General features: G+C 43.0%; 1 protein-coding gene and 1 long non-coding RNA gene across 3 annotated transcripts; one reads left to right on the top strand and one right to left on the bottom strand.

Moving 5' to 3' along the window:
- The first annotated feature begins 205 nt into the window (after positions 1-205).
- On the top strand, positions 206-16,432 carry HSDL2 (hydroxysteroid dehydrogenase like 2). Of its 2 annotated transcripts, XM_040579801.1 has the most exons (11): positions 206-309; positions 3,258-3,421; positions 3,861-3,959; positions 4,085-4,199; positions 6,689-6,792; positions 7,769-7,867; positions 12,749-12,943; positions 13,427-13,498; positions 14,836-15,030; positions 15,626-15,754; positions 16,207-16,432. In XM_040579801.1, the coding sequence occupies exons 1-11, from the start codon at positions 293-295 to the stop codon at positions 16,317-16,319; spliced, it is 1,302 nt and encodes a 433-aa protein (XP_040435735.1). In that variant the 5' UTR covers positions 206-292; the 3' UTR covers positions 16,320-16,432. The 2 variants fall into 2 exon arrangements, with proteins under 2 accessions (XP_040435735.1, XP_040435736.1); XM_040579802.1 differs by lacking the exon at positions 12,749-12,943 and having other exon boundaries at positions 278-309.
- Positions 16,433-17,119: 687 nt separating this feature from the next.
- Positions 17,120-19,034, bottom strand: LOC121081107. Its single transcript, XR_005825587.1, has 3 exons — positions 17,820-19,034; positions 17,282-17,380; positions 17,120-17,156 (listed from the first exon to the last, which is right to left on the bottom strand). It is a non-coding gene; the product is annotated as an uncharacterized LOC121081107 (long non-coding RNA).
- Between the last annotated feature and the right edge of the window lie 552 nt (positions 19,035-19,586).

Below are 19,586 nucleotides of genomic sequence, written 5' to 3'. Positions count from 1 at the left end.
ACACCCTCCCTTCATTCCGTGCGGGCCTCTACCCACCATCAGGCTGGCTTACGCCCCGACCGGGTCGCCCCCGCCCCACAGGCCTCCTCACGCAGCCGGGCTGTCCCGTCCCCCCCCGCACCGCCCCGGAGGCCGCGCCCCGAGCTCCACGGCCCGGCCCCTCGGCCCTTCACCTCCGCCCGACGGCTCCGCCCCGCACCGCCGCGGCGGCTGCGCCAGGCGGGGCGGGCCCTGCCCCGGCCCCTGCCCCTGCCCCTGGCCCTGCCCGGGGGCGGCCCGTTCGCGCGCCGCCATGCTGCCCAACACAGGGTAAGGTGCCGCCGCTCTCCCCTCTCCTTCCACGCCCCCCGAGCCCCCCCCCAACCCGCCCCAGGCCGCCGCTTCCCGCTCCTCAGGCGGCGGCAGAGGCGGCGCCAGGCGGCGCGGCTGAGGTAAAAGCCGTGGCTCTTCAGCCGCCGAAGGCCTCTTGGGGCGGGGGGGCGTCGGCCGGGGGCCGCCGTGGCGGTTCGCTGGACGCTCCCCTCGGCGCTGCGGTGGGCTTCCCTCCAAGCGGGTGGCGCGGCACGGCGCTTGTAAGCGCCTGGAAGTGAATGGCTGTACCGGAGGGCAGGAATGCCCCTGCAGTGGGGGGCGTTTCCAGCGGGGGGTGGCGCCGCCCTGGCGCCCGCGGCCCTGCTGTCCCCAGCGGGTTCGAGGGGGCGCTGCTGGCACCCCGCGCCCCGCCGGCCGGGCCGGCTGCGGGCGCTGTGCGGGGCGGCGGCGGCGGAGCCCGGGCCTGGCGGGAGGCCTGAGCAAGTCCGGGGGGTGAGGGGGGCGGGTGGGAACTCGCAGAGGTGCTGGAAATACTCGTCGGGACCGTTAGTGAGTGTCGTTGAGTGGAGCGTTTGGCAACGGAAATAGTTATTGGCGGAGTTTAAACTAGGTAGTGTATCTGTGATTTTAATGGGTATTAAACTGTTTTTCTCGCACTCTCTCGTTACAAGCCGGTATCTTCTTTCTTACCTGGCAAATTTCCTTCCAGTCTAGGATCTTAATTCAGAGGCTTTTTTGCCTTTTTTTCAGAGCTGCCACTGCTGACAGCTGGGAAGATAAGTTAGTATCATTCGTTCCTGTGTTATAAATAGGTTTATTCATTAAATGGTATGTAAGCAAGCTCTAAAAACTATCGCTGACATGCCCTGCAGGTTTCTGTATTAGCAGTCATGCCTGGTGAAAAAAGGAACCTATGTTATGTTTCCAAGATCCCCAAGGCTGCAGGGTACAGAGGTGATTTTGACATTTTCTGCCTTACTGCCAGAATTCAACTGCAATGAAAGCAATAAAGATGCAGCTTTCACAGTACAGGTCATAAGTGATTTTGGGCAAGCACGTGCTTTAAAACCTTGTAAATTATTGGGCTGCCAAGTGAATTAAGAAATAAATCATAAGTCTTGCAAGCTTTGCAGCTTGCTTAGCAGAGTAAAATGCTCTAAATTCTGGGCAGTGCTATTGGGGACACAAGAAATATTTCAAGAGGTATAGCAGCACCAACCCCGGTGCCCTTGACGTCCTCCACAAGCTTGAGCTGCAGGTGAACTTTGGTTATCCTGACACTGTTCCAACATGCCTGGGTGATATTTCTCATTCCTCCTTTGCGGCCTGTCCTTGCTGCTGTTGCTCCCAGTATGACACCTTTGTACATGGGAGCTGAGTCATGGGTTCCATGTGCAGCCGTGCGGGTCTGCTGGTACATCTACTTGTCTTCCTGAATAGACCACTCTTGGCCCTGGAGGGGCTTAAAGCTCTGCCAGCTTTCCTCACCTTCCTTCTCCTTCAGAGCTGCCTCTCACTGAACCTCATTTACATCTTCCCTGACTAAGGCAGAGTGTGCTGACCTATTAGTTGGTTGAAGATAGAAGCCAAATTCTGGCCTTAATTGACTAAATTTTACACTCGATGTAATCCAGAGATGAACTTCCATAACTGCGTGTGTGACTTGACTCTTGGCAGCACTTTTTGTGAGTTGCTGTGCTGTTGTGAGACTTTTTCTCCTGTGCCTCTCCAGGACCCAGTTTTGCAGAGGAAAATCTGTTTGAAACGGCAGCTGTAGGGCTTCATTGACATCCCTGCAGGGTTTCATTGACGTCCCTGCGGACGCCTCACCCTGCCACTGCAGGGGAAGGTCCCTCCCCCTCCCTGCCCCATCCCAGTTTTCTGCCTTCTGAAAGCGAACGCTGCCCCTCCTAGGCAGTGTTTCAGAGAGGGATGCTCTCGGATTGGAGGGACAAAGCCGACCTGGAGAAAGAGGAGTAAGTCAAGTCTGGCCCAGAGTGAAAGGAAAACTACTGCAGGCTCGGAGGCCGGTGTGTAACATTTGTGATGCGAGTGGAAAGCAAAGTTGCTGTGGCACGTGGTTTACATGCGTTCTCTAACCGGGGCTGGAAACTTGAACCTCTTGGCTTTTCCCACGGAGTTACGGAAAGCAGCACAAGCTTTATGCAGAGCGCTGAATCGCACGTCCCTTCAGACGGAAAACCTGTGGTCCGAGAGGCTTTATTGTCAAATACGCTTCAAACTGGAGTTGATCTTTTGCTTTTCAAAAATGCGGTGATGCTTTGTGTAAGCCAGACATCTTTCAGGCGCTCTTGTTAAGTTTCTCAGGAGGTTTGGATTGGGCCCATTGAGGGGGGCTGGGGAGGGGGCATTGGATTAAATGTGGCTGCTGGGAAACTGTTGACTTTAACGTAAAGCCTTTCAGGGAAGTAATTGCCGTTTTGGAAAATCAAGGGTTTGGCACTTGCGCGCGGCTCCCTGCATCGGCATTGTGGCTCTGGACTTGAACTTCGCGCGGCGCTGAGACAGCCGCTTTTTGTGTCGAGAGGACCGTGACCGGTAAGGTACAGAGAGCTGCGTAGGTGCGCTGTCTCATTAGAAACCAGCGTTTTGTTTTTACAAGGTAGCAGCTCCGTTGTAAACACTGTGTTGGGTCGTTTTACAAACAGGGAGAAATGTAACTGGGTGACCTGCGCAACCTTCTTGCTCAATAGCGTTTGCAAACTCAGGGAGTGGTCTTGCCTTCCGTGGAACCGTATTGTGCTGTGGCTGTAGCCATTCCTTTTGTGTTTAGGGGGCCTTCTTGGTACATCGATGAAGGGGTTTGCCTGGCTGGAAGACTGTGCTAATTACTTTTGCCCTTAAAGAGTGTTAGAAGTCAATGATGTACAGGTTTTACTTTCTTCTCCCTCATCTTTACCCTCCGCTTCCCCCTTTGCCTTTAGGAAATTAGCAGGATGCACTCTCTTCATCACAGGCGCAAGCCGGGGCATTGGCAAGGCCATTGCTTTGAAAGCTGCCAAGGACGGTGCCAACATTGTGATAGCTGCCAAGACAGCTGAGCCCCATCCTACTCTTCCAGGGACTATCTACACTGCTGCAGCAGAGAGTAAGTTGTAATAAATGAGGACAGGGTTCCGGTACTGGGCTGGGTGTGTGCCCTAGTTTAATTGCTGTACCTGAGTGGAAACCTGTGTAGACTCCCTCAGCTCCAGCTTACCTTCAATACAGTCAGTTTTGTGCTTCTCTTGCCTCCCAGGACTGCTGGGAGGTATCAAAATATTACTGTAATGAAGATGCCCGTGCATATAGATGTGAAAATGCTACGTTAATTGAGATGTATGTGTGTACCATACACATTCTCAGTGTTAAGATTTGCTTTGGGGTTCCCGGTTCTTTTCGCAGTGTGTGAAAAGGTTTCAACTTGAGCGTGTGATTTTCAGTGTCTTCTTGAAGCGTGTCATCAAATGAGAGATTCTCAGTAGGCTCACGCTGTTTGCTCCACCCGAGAGCAAATTTTAACGTGTTTAATGTTTTTAATTGTGCAGTTGAAGCGGCTGGAGGAAAGGCTTTGCCATGTGTCGTTAATGTGAGGGAAGAACAGCAAATTATTAATGCCGTGGAGAAGGCTGTGAAGACTTTTGGAGGTACGCTGAGGTGTGGGGGAGACATTAACAGGCAGAGTGCTCAAACAAAAAAGGAAAGAACAGCCTGCCTTACTTGTGCTTTTTGTCTTTAAATGCTAATGTGAAGTGCCTTATTTTAAAACCAGGCATTGATATTTTGGTGAACAATGCAAGCGCCATCTCTTTGACTGGCACTTTGGAAACAGAAACGAAGAAGGTCAATCTTATGATGGATGTCAATGTACGAGGAACCTACCTGACGTAAGTGCTGAGAGAAGGAAGCAAAGTAACTGTAACAAAATTAATGACTTTATCTCAGTTTTTCTGAGAAATTGTTTACCTGTCTTGCTGCCTGAGAGTTGGGGTGCAAGTATTCCACATGTGCTCACAGGAAATTTCCCTGTTATTGCCCAGCTGATTTGAAATTTGTATCAGCAAGAATTAGTTGTAAGTTGGAGTACACGGGAACCTTATTACTGTAGTCATTAAGTCTTCAAAAGCCCCTCCATGCAGGTAAGAATCAGAAACTAGTTTATTTCAAACAGAGCTCCCGCTTGGCTTTGCTAAATGCTATCTGCACTTTTGTTTCAAGCAAAATTACTAAGTCTTTGCATAAGTCAAGTGTAACATCTTGTTTCTCAGCTTTGTTCTCATAAGTTTCTTATCTTTAGAGACATCATATAACAGCATAGGTAAAAGAGAAATGTTAAAGATGTAACTTAACAATCTCAAGTGTTCTCCATCTGCTTTCAGCTTACTAGTTCTACCATTTATTTAAATTAACATACCAATATTTGACTTAAGTGTTCCTGTGGTACTTGTTTTGCTTATTTTTTGGAAATGGATTCAGGAGGTGGGATCATTTTAGATTTACATGATGTCATTTGAAGTTGCTCTGGTTTAGAATTAAAACTTTTATTTTGATGGGGTTGTGTTTGAAGGAAAAGAAAAAAAGCCCTTAGAATGATGCACATTCTCTAAATTGAGTTGTTGCTTGGTGTGATCAGGAGCTTTTCTATCAGTGTTTTATCTAGAGTAGTGTCTGTCGTCCTTTGTGCAGATGAATCTGGTTATCAGATAACTACAGTTATATTCCTTAATGTTTGTTTGCTAAGAATCAGTGAAGGGATTTGCCATTGGAATAATGTAAAAACACACATAGTTTTCTGAATTAGAGAGGCAGTGCAAAGCATGTGGATAGTGTGGAGGGAGAGGGAAGGTGGAAGAAAGAAAGACTGCTCACAGAGTGAGATTTCTGTGCTTCCAGCCTGTGGGGTCTACTTTTGAAAAGCTATAGGTGTAAGTGGTTCTGTACTTGGAAAGGAAAATTGGTTTTGGAGGTTGACATTCCAGAAAATGCTTTGTGGATATCTCTTGCTAAGTCTCTGAATGGGTTCCACTATATTGCCAGTGTCAAGCTTTGTTTCCCCCTTGCCATCCAACAGTAATAATCACTTTGTGATTGGTACATCCAGCTACCTCAGATTAATGGAGAATTCTTTTAAGTCATCTTTCCTTTAGGTGCTGCTCTGTCTTAAAAAGATGAAAAAGCACGTTCCAGGTTGCTGTGAATAGAACAGTATATGAAAGATTAATGCCTCTCAAGGGAAGTTACAAATGGTCTTTGTCATTGCTTTTATAACTGTAAATTGGGAAGACCCAGTCAAACATTTTGGCCTTTTCTTCCTCTGGCTTTGTACATTGTGTTTGTATTTGTAGAGTTGTTTCCAATTTAGTATTCAGAAAGTTACAATAGTTAAAAAAAAAAGTATGTGGATTTTTTGTCTGTGTAGGAAAGTTACAATAGCTAAAAAAATATGTGGATTTTTTGTCTGTGTGGAGGAATTAGGGAAGATGTACCATTTTATAGAGTATACCTGTTGACATAGTTCCTATGCATTTAAAGACACAGGCATCTGGCATCTGTTAGTGAACCTCACACAGTGCCACTGAAAAATGTTGAGACCCCAGGACATTTAAGCAGGTGGTAAATTATTTACTTTACTACTTTAATGATTTTGCAGTTGAAGGTGTCCCTTCTGTGGCTGACAGTATGCATGGGTCCTGTTGAAATGTGTCAGTAGTGTAGTCTGCTGTGGTGCTGTTCTCTCTGTGAAGCTTGGTCAAAAATTTTCCAGTAGACATCAAATGCGAAAGTGTACCACAGTCCTAAAAGTGAATTCTGTTTCTATAAAGTAAAGGTTATGATTTACAGTAATGTGTAAATTCTAAGTCGAATGAAATAGTGACTCTCCCAGTCACTATTTCTCCCAGAGAATAGGCTTTCAGTTTTACTTGGAGTATTTGTAATAGCCTGTCACTATATAGTATTCTTTAACGTGATTTTAAAGATGGAATAGGTATTGGATCAAAAGAGAATGTATTTATGACTAAATATACAGCTCTGCGCTGTTATTTTTGCTTGTTGCCTTACAGTGTTTTGTTGCGCCTACCAGAACTATTACAAGGAGATTGTGGCTTCTAAACCTCTGGAAAATCAGCTTTAGTAGATGCTGCTGCACCAGTTGGAGAATGTGGTCCAGTTAGCAGGAATGAATACTAGGCCTGAGATAAGTAAGCTAGGATAGCTTTTGTTGTTGTTGTTCTTTATATCAAATAATTGGTACAGGGGCAGGATCTCAGCTTAGTGTACTTCAATGAAAATACTGGTCTGCTGCTATGGTTTTTAGTGTAATTACAGGTGTTCCATGAAATAAGAGCTGGCTGATTTGTATGAATCTATCTTTCAGGTCTAAAACATGCCTTCCCCACTTGAGGAAGAGTAGGAACCCCCATATCCTGAACCTCAGCCCACCTATGAATCTGAATCCCATGTGGTTCAAAAACCATTGTGGTGAGTAGCATTCAGAGCCTTTGTTAATTTTTGAGAACCACATAAATACCTGGTGAAGTGTGCAGGAGTGCCAGCCCAGAATGCCAGATCTTGTATCTTTAGCACTATACACAGATTGGCACTAACAGTCCCCCACAGTGTTTTGTACCTAACCTAAAGTAAATTGTTTTGTGGGAAAATGTAGTGCAGGTTTCATGGCCCACTATGTCCTTTATATTTTCAAGAATGTTTTCAAGGTAAGAGTCTGTGCTTTTTCATTGAAATTCTTTTAGAATACAAAATATTTTTTATTCCAAATAGAGAATGAAACCCAAAAATCTATTTTCTACTGATTCAGCTTCAAGTTTGATTTAATAAAGTTCAATGTTGTCTTTTAAAATGGAAATTAGATGTGGGAGGGGGACCCCATTTGTCATGAAGTTCATATTGCTCATTTTAAAACTGTAAAAAACTTTCAATTCTGGACACTTGTCATGTTAAACTCCTCCAGCAAGTCCCAGTTTTTTCTCCCCAGAAGCTTCCCTTCTCAAAATATCTAATGGCAACGATTTAGAATTTCCTTTTTTTATTTTTTTTCTTCTCCCTTACATTTTTGCTTTCTGTAGGATACACTTTTGGTTGTTAGCAGCTAGTATGCCTTGGGCCTGTTGAAAAAAATTGAGCACTCTTGCTAGTGTGCTGTATATAAAAAGCACAACAACAATGCCATACAGCTAGGCTTCAGTGATTGTTTTTGTCAAAACGTGTGTAGCTCTCATTTTATTTGTGGTGAAAAGATGGCAGACTTTCCCAACCCCAGTTTTTATCTGCTGGGGGTGGTGGGGAGAAGGGAGAGATTTTGGCTTAAGGGAGATACTGTTTTGTCCTCAAAAGCTTCATTTTCCTTATAAACAAATCATTTGGGTTTTCTTTCCATCATAATTAAAGTTCTGTTGATAGTGAAAATTTTTATCTTTTTTTATATTTCTTCTCTTAGCTTACACCATTTCTAAATATGGAATGTCCATGTGTGTCTTGGGAATGGCAGAAGAATTTAGAGGAGAAGTTGCTGTCAATGCTTTATGGCCTAAAACAGGTGGGTTTATATTTTTTTTATTTCTAATGGTACTAAAATAATGACGTTGTCTTCTACAGCTTGTTTTATTTAATTTTGAATGTACTTCGAACTTCTCCAGGAATTGATTCAGGAGACCAGACAATTATTTTGTATATTCTTTGTTCGTCCTGCATATGTGGTGGTTTTCATTCCTAGCTCTCACTAGACCATTGCCACTTTCATCCAAACTCATCTGCAGCCAGTTTGCAACCCATTCAACGCTTTCAGTTGGCTGAAGGTTCTGTATAGTATTTGACTTGTCTGTGCTCTTTCTCGTGCACCCAGAGTTTTGGTTTGGACAGAATCACAAAAGTATTAGCATGCTTTCATTAGTAGGTATTAAATGTCTGTGTATATAGTACTATTTAGAATTCCTCAATAGTTAAATTGCCAGAGTGTAGGCGGAACTACAAAATAGATACCTCTGTAAGTGCAGAAATAATTAAAAAAAAGCCCTGTTCCTACAAGATCTGGCATAGCAGGCCACCAAAGAGTTATTCATAGAACCATCTGCTTGCAAGTCACAGGAAAATCGTGTGTGCTGTGGAAGAAAAACAACTTAATCCTCCCATGTTGTATTAACTTCAGTTTGTTGTCAGTGTTGATCAGGGCTGCTGTTTGAAAATCTGGCCAGCTGTTTGCCAAGGAGGCCAGTCTCTTCACCCCAAATAACACCTATGTGCAGAAATGATACCGATATTAAAATCCATAAAGACAGAGGGTAATCCTGCCCTTTAATGGTGTGAGTCCAGTCACTGTGTTATGCAACATTACAACAGCAAAGTGTATTTTTTTAATTAGTGGAGGGAGCGAAGAAGGAAGAGGAAATAAAAACATAAACCAAGATCCTCTTCTGGAGCTTGTGCTCCAGTGTAAGAAGTGTTTGTGCCCAGACACTTTTCATTGTTTTCCTGTTAGGCACTGCAGGCCTGTTGTAGCTTCTGGTATGAACTAGAACTCTGTGATTTGCTTCTGTAAGGTAAGGAAGAAAATGGGCAAAACTTTATTATTTCAGTCAAAATCAGCTGAGTTTCTCTGCTTAAATACCCTAGCTGATACTCTGCTGAGCACTTGAATTAGTATGTCTGACAGACTTTGGTCTGGATGCTTGCATCTTAAACTATCCCAGTGAATGGGTGCCTCATAATTCTGTTCACACTGTGAGTTTTACCCATAGAAATGTTTTGGTAATGGATTGACTGTTTTGAATAATAATAACATCATTCTTGATAATTACATCATCACAAACCCTGTACTGTCTAAAAGAATAAACTCTTCACCTTTGACATACGTCCAGTTGCCTTCAGTACAACTTCAGGGTCTGCATTGCCTTCTTGGCAGTGGAGTGAAAGCTCACCTGTTAGGTTTGGGGTATCTGGTTGTTGGTTTTTTCACTTCTGAAGGAGTTAAATATGCACTTGTTTCCAACTTGCTTGAGGAGAACCTCAGAAAAGTTTCAATGGAGATTTCCCAGGGTCTGTCTTTGTCATCTGGAATAGAGCCGTGAAACTTGGTTCTTAAAGACTTTCCTAGATTCATGCCCTTCCTGTCTGGCTTGTCCCTAAAATGCCAGTGCTAAATATGTTTTATATCTCCTCAGAATCCTATATGTAGGAGTAATTTGATTTCCCATTAGCAGAGGTGATCTTGACCTACAGTTTTATATTTTTTGGTCACTGACTGATTACACCCTGTAACGTATATGAGCATTAAGAACAATGAAGGAAGTATCTAACTGAGACAGATAGATGTGTATCAGGCTGCAGACAACATTGCTGATTTGACTTATTTTCTCACACAAAAGCTGTTAGAAGATTACATGTGTCTTGTAAGTGCACATATTTACATGCTGCACTGACACATTATGTGTGCTCTCTAGAGCTTTCTGATTTTTCAACACCTTCAGTCTGTGATACTGGATATGCTGGAGAAAGCATCCACTGCTGTCGTGTAAACGAATTGGTGGTTTTACGGGTCCCAAGTAACTGTTGAAAGCTAAAGAATTCTTCCTGCAGGGACCAGCTGGTTATACTAGGTCTTTATTTTGCAATGTAGGTGTTTTTCCCCACCCATCTGAATAATTTGGCCTCCTGTTTTTCTTGGCAAGGGAAAGCACAACCTAGTAGGATTTGTCCACTGACACACAATGGAAGATTTTTCAGAAGGTTGGCTCACTTTATAGGTAGAAGTTACATTAAATCTTACGTTGCACAGTTGAATACATTATTTCTTTCCGCTGTTTGTATATGCTATAGTACCAGTGTCGCAGATATGGTCTAGTAATAAAAGATGTCTGTGATGGTATTAATTAAATGTCTACAGAATCTGACATTCTCACCGGGGGTGCGGTGGGGGACCCAAACCAAAGAAAGTAGTATCTTTCTCTGTACGTTAGAGTGCTACTGTGTCCTTGGTAACTAACTTGTACCTGCTAAAATAAGTAAGAGGACAACACTGCAGAAGCTCACACTTGTTCTAGAGTGCAGCTAATACGTGTTCCCCTTGGGAACCTGCAGAACATGAGGCTTGGAAGTGCAAGAATATTCAGTTTACAAATGACAACACCATATTCTAATAAATGCTTTCTTTATAAAGATTTCTCTTGGTGAGATGCTGCAAAGTAATTAAAAAATAATTATGCTTTCTATAAAATCAAAAGTATGCAGACAGAGCTTTGTATTTGCTGAATCCATTCTTGCTCGTTCAGTTTAATACTGTTAGAAACACTAGATGAGCTCTCAAAGTTTGTATATATCAGTGATGCCCCCATGAAAACTGATGTGCCCTCAAGTATAAAAGAGGTTAATAATGTGCAAATTCTCCAGTATAAAAAAATGTTCTTTCTAAAGGTTTGTCTTCCAAAAGTGAGAAAGTTGTTCTTAATTAAAGAATCCACTGTAATCTCATACAAATGTGATTAGCCTTTGTGGTAGTAAGGATGCTAGTATCTGTTGGTAAATCCAACTCTTTGAACGTGTGAAAGTATGCTGATACTAAGATGCCAGGAGCTCTCCATTTATCTAGAAGTGAAAGAGGGGTGAGCCCATCACTAAGTACATATAAATATTAGAGGTATTCTGGGACAGAACTGGAAGACTCTTCATGTGCATTAGAAGAAAACAAGCAGCACTTTACATGAAATAGGTAGAACAATGTGCAGCCAGGCTCTGAGGCAGTACCTGTTTAAAACTTCTAATAAAAGTTTTTCAATCTGTGAACATAGGCTTACTGTGCTCAGAAGAACAGTTGATATTAACAGAAAAGTGGCAGAAGCATGGGCCAGGAAAAGTGAACAGGTTAATGAATCCTCAGAATAGTGGAATATATTCAGGTCAACAGAACCTGGTAAATTTCATCAGAGTATTCGAAAGGAATGTTATCTGAACTGTTGGTAATTATTTTTTTAAAAATTAAAAACTTTGCAGGACAGATTGCATTTCGGAAGACCAAATTGATGCAAATTTATTTTCTATCCTTAAAAATGGGAAAAAGACCTAGGGAGGCCTAGGTGTATGTACAGTACATCTATTTGCCAGTTTGGGTTTATATTATTTTATAAATATGTTTTATAAATTTTATAAATATAAATATGTTTATATTATATTATAAAACTGTTATATTTATAGCAGTTCAATTGATTTGAAAAAAAGAAACTGAGGTTGGGCAAAGGTAAGTGAAACCTAGGGACTAATCCTCACCACAGAAGAGTAAAATAAGCGAGTCATCAGGGAGATCTACCAACTCGTGCACTTTCCTCGAAAACACTTTGACAGGGTCTCCCTGGCCAGCACTGAAGACTGCCATCTTTCTTCCCAGTTCCTACTTTGGAAGGTGAATGATCCAACTCAGATAGATGTGTACGGTTCCTATTCTTTGCTTTAAGGGATGTTGGGATCACTTCTGCATCAAAGCTGCTGTTACTTTGTGTGGAACTGAAGCACCGAAAGGAGGACAAAAGTGATGTACAATTAGGTTTGTCCTTCCACTTCCAGGATCTGCTAGCACCAGGTATAGGAGAGGAACTGTGAATCTGTCCCAAAACTTGGGGTCAGAGCGTTGAGTAGAAAAAGTCATGAGGCAGAACTATATGGGGGGAAAACGGTAACATGGCAGATGTCAAAAGCTACAGCCAAATGGCCTCTGTGGAACAAGATGAAAGAAAAGCAGAATGGATACCTTGGCCTGGAAGAGCAAATTACAGACTTAGACTGAAACATGCCACAATGTTAGTAGCTCCCTTGGGGGAAGCATAAAGAAGACTAATGGAATCGTGCAAAACTTAGTAGAATTGGTTAATAAAACAACCAGAACCTTAGGAGGTGTGAATTTTACTCTTTGGTCTAACACAGCCTTTCTGTGAAATACTGAACAAATTATTTGAATTTTTGGTATTTGATGTCTCATTAACTTAGGAGAGGCACTTTGGTATCTCATGGGAGTTGTTACAAGACTAAAACTAAGCATGAAGATTTTCAGTGTGATAATCACCAAAGGAAATCCCTTTTAGTGGCTGATGTATCATACATTCACTTTGAGAAAAATAGTTGTCCTGTTAGTTTTTCATGTACTGAATTACCTGGAGGAAATCCATGACGGAGGGGCACTGATAAAGGGATAGAGGGATGTGAATGTCATAAAAAGTCTTGCCCATTATTTCACACTTTGGTTCCTTTAATAGATTTCTGGGTTTTACTTGTGCTTGTAGAGAATTGTTTGTTGGTTCGTAGTGTTTCATAGCTTTGTCTTCCTACAATTTCTTTTTGCATGAAAGGAAAACAAAGTTTGTGTACTTACCAGAGAAATGGGAATTTTGTGTCACCAGTGTTCAAGTGTTGGTTTTTTACTCTCCAAACTTTCTAGCCATACATACATCTGCTATGGATATGCTGGGAGGATCTGGAATAGAAAAACAGTGCAGGAAAACAGACATCCTTGCAGATGCTGCGTACTGCATTTTAACAAAACCAAAAAGTTTCACTGGAAACTTCATTATTGATGAAGTTCTGCTGAGAGAAGAAGGAGTTAAGGATTTTGATGTCTATGCAATTGCACCAGGTAAAACAGATCTTTAAGGTGAGGAGTAAATTCAGGAAGGGGGAATGATGGGGGGGAGAATATTAACATAGGTTTTTTTCTAGGGGCTCTTAAATTAAAAGTTGCTTTGCCTTAGCTTTCAGAACATGTCTTCATCGAAGGCACGTATGAGTCCATTGAGAGTCTAATCATCAAGTGCCTATTAAATTAAAAAAAAATCTTCAGTGAAAAGAAAGTGTACCTGCACTGTAGATGTATGTATTACTATTTACCAGCTAGTGGGATACATTTTTTTTTTCCTTCAAAAGTTTTTCATTGCAACTTTTAAGGGGTTTATAGGTCATATTTTCAATGAACCAGACTAAACATGTTATTTTATTCTATGCCTTCCTTTCAGATTGTACTTTGCACTTAAGACTTGGCTGTAGTTTCATACAAAATGGATTCCTGTTTGTGCTGTCCAACTTTACTTGGACTTACTATTACAATTTTCCTCCCTTTTAGGTCACCCCCTGATGCCTGACTTCTTCTTGGATGCTGAAGCTGACACGACAGCTATGAAACCAGAAGGATATGGTAGGGAAAGCACTGTGTAAAAGTCATTTTTTTCTGATGATAATGAATGTGCCCTCTGTATTTCAAGTGGGTTTTTAATTCTTTTCTCCCAAGAACTTGGATTCCACTCAAGCTATTAGGCAAAACCCCTTTTCTCATTTGGAGGGTAAGGTTTATGGAAGTTACTCTACTTAAAGCTAGAGGGAAAATGTTGCCTTCTGCAGGGCTTCCATGGTAAATCAGTACCTTATTTTGAAGACTGCTTTTTAACCATCTGAATTGCAATAGTATGAAGGTCACAGGTAAACATTGCTGGAAAAAGGAATTAAAGAGCAAACAGCACATTTTGTAGGAGTGTCTCATTTGCCTTGCTAAGTTTATACAGAAGAACTCAATGTAGAGCTTCCATTGCTACTTAGATGAAACTTGCACAGTTTACACAATTTCAATATCTCTTTAGTTGACATGGAGAAGTCTTTTTTAGAAAAGCATCAGTTTTCCTTTTTCAGAATTGTTGTCTGTCAAGTAGGAGGGCAAGTAAGAATGCTTAACAGGTTTGACAGGAGTGCCAAAATAGGAATAAGAGAAGGGCAGAGGACACAAAGTTTGGACAGTCCCTTTCCCTTGAAAATACTGTTTGAGCAATCACACTAGGACTGTTCTGCCAGGGATGGATGATGTTAGTTCCCTGGACCTCACAATGCAGGTTTAGTAGGGACTTGCAGAATAGTCCTAGTGTGTTTTTTGATGCTGAAGATGCCTAAGAGACTTTCTGCAACGTGTTTAGAGGCTGTTCAACTTCATCAGCCTTCTAAGCTGCAAATGCTGTCCTGTATTCTTAAATGTAAATGTTCACTGGGGTATAGTAACATGCTGATTAAAGGAGTGAATTGATTTCTAGCTTAGAAGCCTTTGCAGAAGAATTAATGAAAATATCCATGTTCTTAGCAAGATAGACAAGACAAGTATTTTGAGGTGAAAGTGATACCTAATGAAGATATTGATTTATTTTTTGTGACTGCAGTTGGGAGTCTATGGATTGTGTTAGAAAACAATGTGCTGTGCAAGCATTTGTAATGAACTGTGTACAGTCAGAATTTTGCTGTGGTTTTATTTTCAGTTTTCTTCTGACGTATTAAGAAGTGAAATACATTGCAGAGTTACCTTTAGTGCTCTACACCTGTTCAGATTCCCAGGTGCAAAGAACATCCTTTATTAGTATTAATACTGAAGTGGAAGATACTGATTTGCCCTACTGTGAAGCTTAAATCTTTTCAAACTGAGTTCTCTACGCGTATTTCTGCATGCATTTTAAAGTGTTTTGCATTTGAAAGAGAAAAATAATTTATTTCTTGTAGGTGCTTCCCAAGCATTCAAAGAGAAGAAGTCAAGCGGATCCCAGCGTGAAGGATCAGATGGAGCTAAGGTTAACACAGAATCTGCTTCAGCCAAGCCATTGAGTCCTGTTGCAGAAACATTCAGAGTTATTCAGGGAGCAATGAGTGAGGAGTATGTGAAAACTACTCAGGGTGTCTTTCAGTTTGAATTATCTGGTAAGATCATCACTTGTAAAACCTTCACATGCACACACTCCTAGCAAAAGGCACTTGGTGTTTTCAAACAGAAGCACTCACCTTTTCTAGCTGACTCTGAAACAGACCACCTTTTGTTCTGTTCAGTGTGGAGCTCCTCTGGACTCAGTGATGCTTATGGTGGGTGCCTTCCAACGTGCGGTATTCTGTTATTTTGACCAATTTCAGCACATGCAGGAAGCTGCTGCCACTCCTGGCATATGCAGGCAGGCTTTCTCACTGTGCTGGCCCTACTGCACCAAGTTAGTGTAATGGTAAGACAGGGGTGCTGGCATGTTAAAAGCACTGGCTGCCACCAACTCTTGTCAGCCAAGTGCTGCCTTTGGGCTCTTCTGCCAATGTCCCCAATACATGGTGCTGTGGGGCATCTGCCAAAGGATGGCTTTGCCTGCTTGCAGAACATGGGGCAGGTAATAATTTGTTGCAGAGCACCACCAGTATATATACAATCACATAACTGCTCCAAACAGACACAGTAGTGGCCATGTGACAGGGAGGAACAGGGAGGGCACAGTGCTCTTTGCTGCCTTGTCACTTCTTTTCACTGTGTGTTCAGGTGATGAAGGAGGCACGTGGTATATTGACCTGAAAACTGCCGGTGGGAGTGCTGGTTTTGGAAAGCCACCTGTGACGGCTGATGTGGTTATGAGCATGTCTAGTGCTGACTTTGTGAAGATGTTCACAGGTGAGTGACAAAGGCGTTTGCCATGGCAGGCACAGGTACTGAGGCCCAGAAAATCTGCTGATGGGCATATAAGATAGCCTGTTTGCTTGTGGTCCTGGGATGGAGGAGCTTTTCACTTTTTATTGCTCAAGTGAAAGTGTACGATATAACTCTTCAGATTTTTCTGACCTCTTCCATTCTGTGAACAGGAAGAGCACAAAAACTTACACTGCTTTTATTAACCAGGTACTGAAATTCTAGCAACAAGTGTAGCTTCAGAAAGAATCCAGTCAAACTGCTGGACTTCGGTTCTGCACATCTCTGGCCCATGCTTCCTAAATCTGCACTGTTTGCTGCAGAACTTGGTAGCGGTGTAGTTGCTAGGCCTTGCTGTAGTGGCCATTATGTTTTCCTGTGCACAGGTTGTCTCCAGTTCCTTTTCATTTTCTGATGGTTCTGTTCTTTCTTTTTAGGTAAACTAAAGCCAACCCTGGCCTTCATGTCAGGAAAATTAAGGATTAAAGGTAACATGGCGCTAGCAATAAAGCTTGAGAAGATGTTGACCCAGCTTAACTCTAAACTGTGAGGGTCAAATGTACTAGCAGAACAGTGGCCTTTGATATATAATGCAATGCCGTTTTAAAATGGTAGTCCTCATTTTTCTTTGATGCAATATTAATAAATATGGATAAAATGTGATATTTTTAGAGAAGAAATAACTGATTAAGACAATAAGTGGTTTGTCACTAAATGAATTCTTTCTCAAGAATATGCATATTAGGTTGCAGATGTTTTCTTTACTTCTGCTTCTGTGAGTCCAGGCAGGATGCCTGAAGTGAATTTTTTCCCCACATGGTTGCTTGCACACATGTCCCATAAAAAAGGTGGGTTGAGCAATAGTCACCCTGCAGATTTTGTTTCTGTGATAGCAGTGTCATGCAGATATTCTGGACCTGCCTTACAAGTGGAAACATCATCTGTTTAGCAGGGCCCTAATTACCTGGTAAATTAACATCACATTGATTTTTTTTTTTTTTTCCTTTCCTGAGTTTATTACCTACACTAGTATTCATACCTCTGTATTGCATTGAGGTAGGCTGCATAGACATACTGAGTGATACACAACTTTTCCTTTTGTAAAAGTACACACACACGTGGACACTGCCCTGCCCTCAGCTGCAACAGACAAGGTGCTGCCTTCCACAGCACCTTCATGTAGCAGTACAAGGATTAACCTACATCATTGCAGCCAGCTACCTCCCCTTCCTTCCGTTTGGCTGGTAAAGACTGAAGCTGAATAGTAAAAGCACACATGGCCCACTCAGCAAGTGTACAAGTGCACATGGTCTGCACTTTTGTGTGACAACATCTGTAAAGCCAGCTGCAGCAAACTCTTTATGCTGTGTCCCCAAAATATCAATGCCTGGTTTTAAAATAAGGCACTTCACATTAGCATTTAAAGACAAAAAGCACAAGTGAGGCAGGCTGTTCTTTCCTTTTTTGTTTGAGCACTCTGCCTGTTAATGTCTCCCCCACACCTCAGCGTACCTCCAAAAGTCTTCACAGCCTTCTCCACGGCATTAATAATTTGCTGTTCTTCCCTCACATTAACGACACATGGCAAAGCCTTTCCTCCAGCCGCTTCAACTGCACAATTAAAAACATTAAACACGTTAAAATTTGCTCTCGGGTGGAGCAAACAGCGTGAGCCTACTGAGAATCTCTCATTTGATGACACGCTTCAAGAAGACACTGAAAATCACACGCTCAAGTTGAAACCTTTTCACACACTGCGAAAAGAACCGGGAACCCCAAAGCAAATCTTAACACTGAGAATGTGTATGGTACACACATACATCTCAATTAACGTAGCATTTTCACATCTATATGCACAGGCATCTTCATTACAGTAATATTTTGATACCTCCCAGCAGTCCTGGGAGGCAAGAGAAGCACAAAACTGACTGTATTGAAGGTAAGCTGGAGCTGAGGGAGTCTACACAGGTTTCCACTCAGGTACAGCAATTAAACTAGGGCACACACCCAGCCCAGTACCGGAACCCTGTCCTCATTTATTACAACTTACTCTCTGCTGCAGCAGTGTAGATAGTCCCTGGAAGAGTAGGATGGGGCTCAGCTGTCTTGGCAGCTATCACAATGTTGGCACCGTCCTTGGCAGCTTTCAAAGCAATGGCCTTGCCAATGCCCCGGCTTGCGCCTGTGATGAAGAGAGTGCATCCTGCTAATTTCCTAAAGGCAAAGGGGGAAGCGGAGGGTAAAGATGAGGGAGAAGAAAGTAAAACCTGTACATCATTGACTTCTAACACTCTTTAAGGGCAAAAGTAATTAGCACAGTCTTCCAGCCAGGCAAACCCCTTCATCGATGTACCAAGAAGGCCCCCTAAACACAAAAGGAACGGCTACAGCCACAGCACAATACGGTTCCACGGAAGGCAAGACCACTCCCTGAGTTTGCAAACGCTATTGAGCAAGAAGGTTGCGCAGGTCACCCAGTTACATTTCTCCCTGTTTGTAAAACGACCCAACACAGTGTTTACAACGGAGCTGCTACCTTGTAAAAACAAAACGCTGGTTTCTAATGAGACAGCGCACCTACGCAGCTCTCTGTACCTTACCGGTCACGGTCCTCTCGACACAAAAAGCGGCTGTCTCAGCGCCGCGCGAAGTTCAAGTCCAGAGCCACAATGCCGATGCAGGGAGCCGCGCGCAAGTGCCAAACCCTTGATTTTCCGAAACGGCAATTACTTCCCTGAAAGGCTTTACGTTAAAGTCAACAGTTTCCCAGCAGCCACATTTAATCCAATGCCCCCTCCCCAGCCCCCCTCAATGGGCCCAATCCAAACCTCCTGAGAAACTTAACAAGAGCGCCTGAAAGATGTCTGGCTTACACAAAGCATCACCGCATTTTTGAAAAGCAAAAGATCAACTCCAGTTTGAAGCGTATTTGACAATAAAGCCTCTCGGACCACAGGTTTTCCGTCTGAAGGGACGTGCGATTCAGCGCTCTGCATAAAGCTTGTGCTGCTTTCCGTAACTCCGTGGGAAAAGCCAAGAGGTTCAAGTTTCCAGCCCCGGTTAGAGAACGCATGTAAACCACGTGCCACAGCAACTTTGCTTTCCACTCGCATCACAAATGTTACACACCGGCCTCCGAGCCTGCAGTAGTTTTCCTTTCACTCTGGGCCAGACTTGACTTACTCCTCTTTCTCCAGGTCGGCTTTGTCCCTCCAATCCGAGAGCATCCCTCTCTGAAACACTGCCTAGGAGGGGCAGCGTTCGCTTTCAGAAGGCAGAAAACTGGGATGGGGCAGGGAGGGGGAGGGACCTTCCCCTGCAGTGGCAGGGTGAGGCGTCCGCAGGGACGTCAATGAAACCCTGCAGGGATGTCAATGAAGCCCTACAGCTGCCGTTTCAAACAGATTTTCCTCTGCAAAACTGGGTCCTGGAGAGGCACAGGAGAAAAAGTCTCACAACAGCACAGCAACTCACAAAAAGTGCTGCCAAGAGTCATAAAAGCTGCTGCTGCTTTTACTAACCATGTACTGGAATTTTAGCAGCGCTTGTAGCTTCAGAACGGATCCAGTCAAACTGCTGGACTTCTGCACATCTCTGACCTGTACCTCCTAAATGTGCACTGCTTTGCAGCAGAATGTGGTAGAAAAATAACCTGGTTTGTTTCTTTTCCCCTGATGTATATGGTCTTCTCTCAGTTAAAATCAGCCATAATCTAATAATTTAATTAAGAAACAGCATAGAACATCTGATGCAATTGCCCCTCTTAACTGAGTTTTGTCTGACTCTAGAAAAGGCTTTTATTGGTGAAATATTAGTT

This window comes from Falco naumanni, chromosome Z (genome assembly GCF_017639655.2).
Source record: "Falco naumanni isolate bFalNau1 chromosome Z, bFalNau1.pat, whole genome shotgun sequence".
NCBI classification, from domain to species: Eukaryota; Metazoa; Chordata; class Aves; order Falconiformes; family Falconidae; genus Falco; species Falco naumanni.
This window is presented reverse-complemented; position numbering and strand designations above follow the sequence as displayed.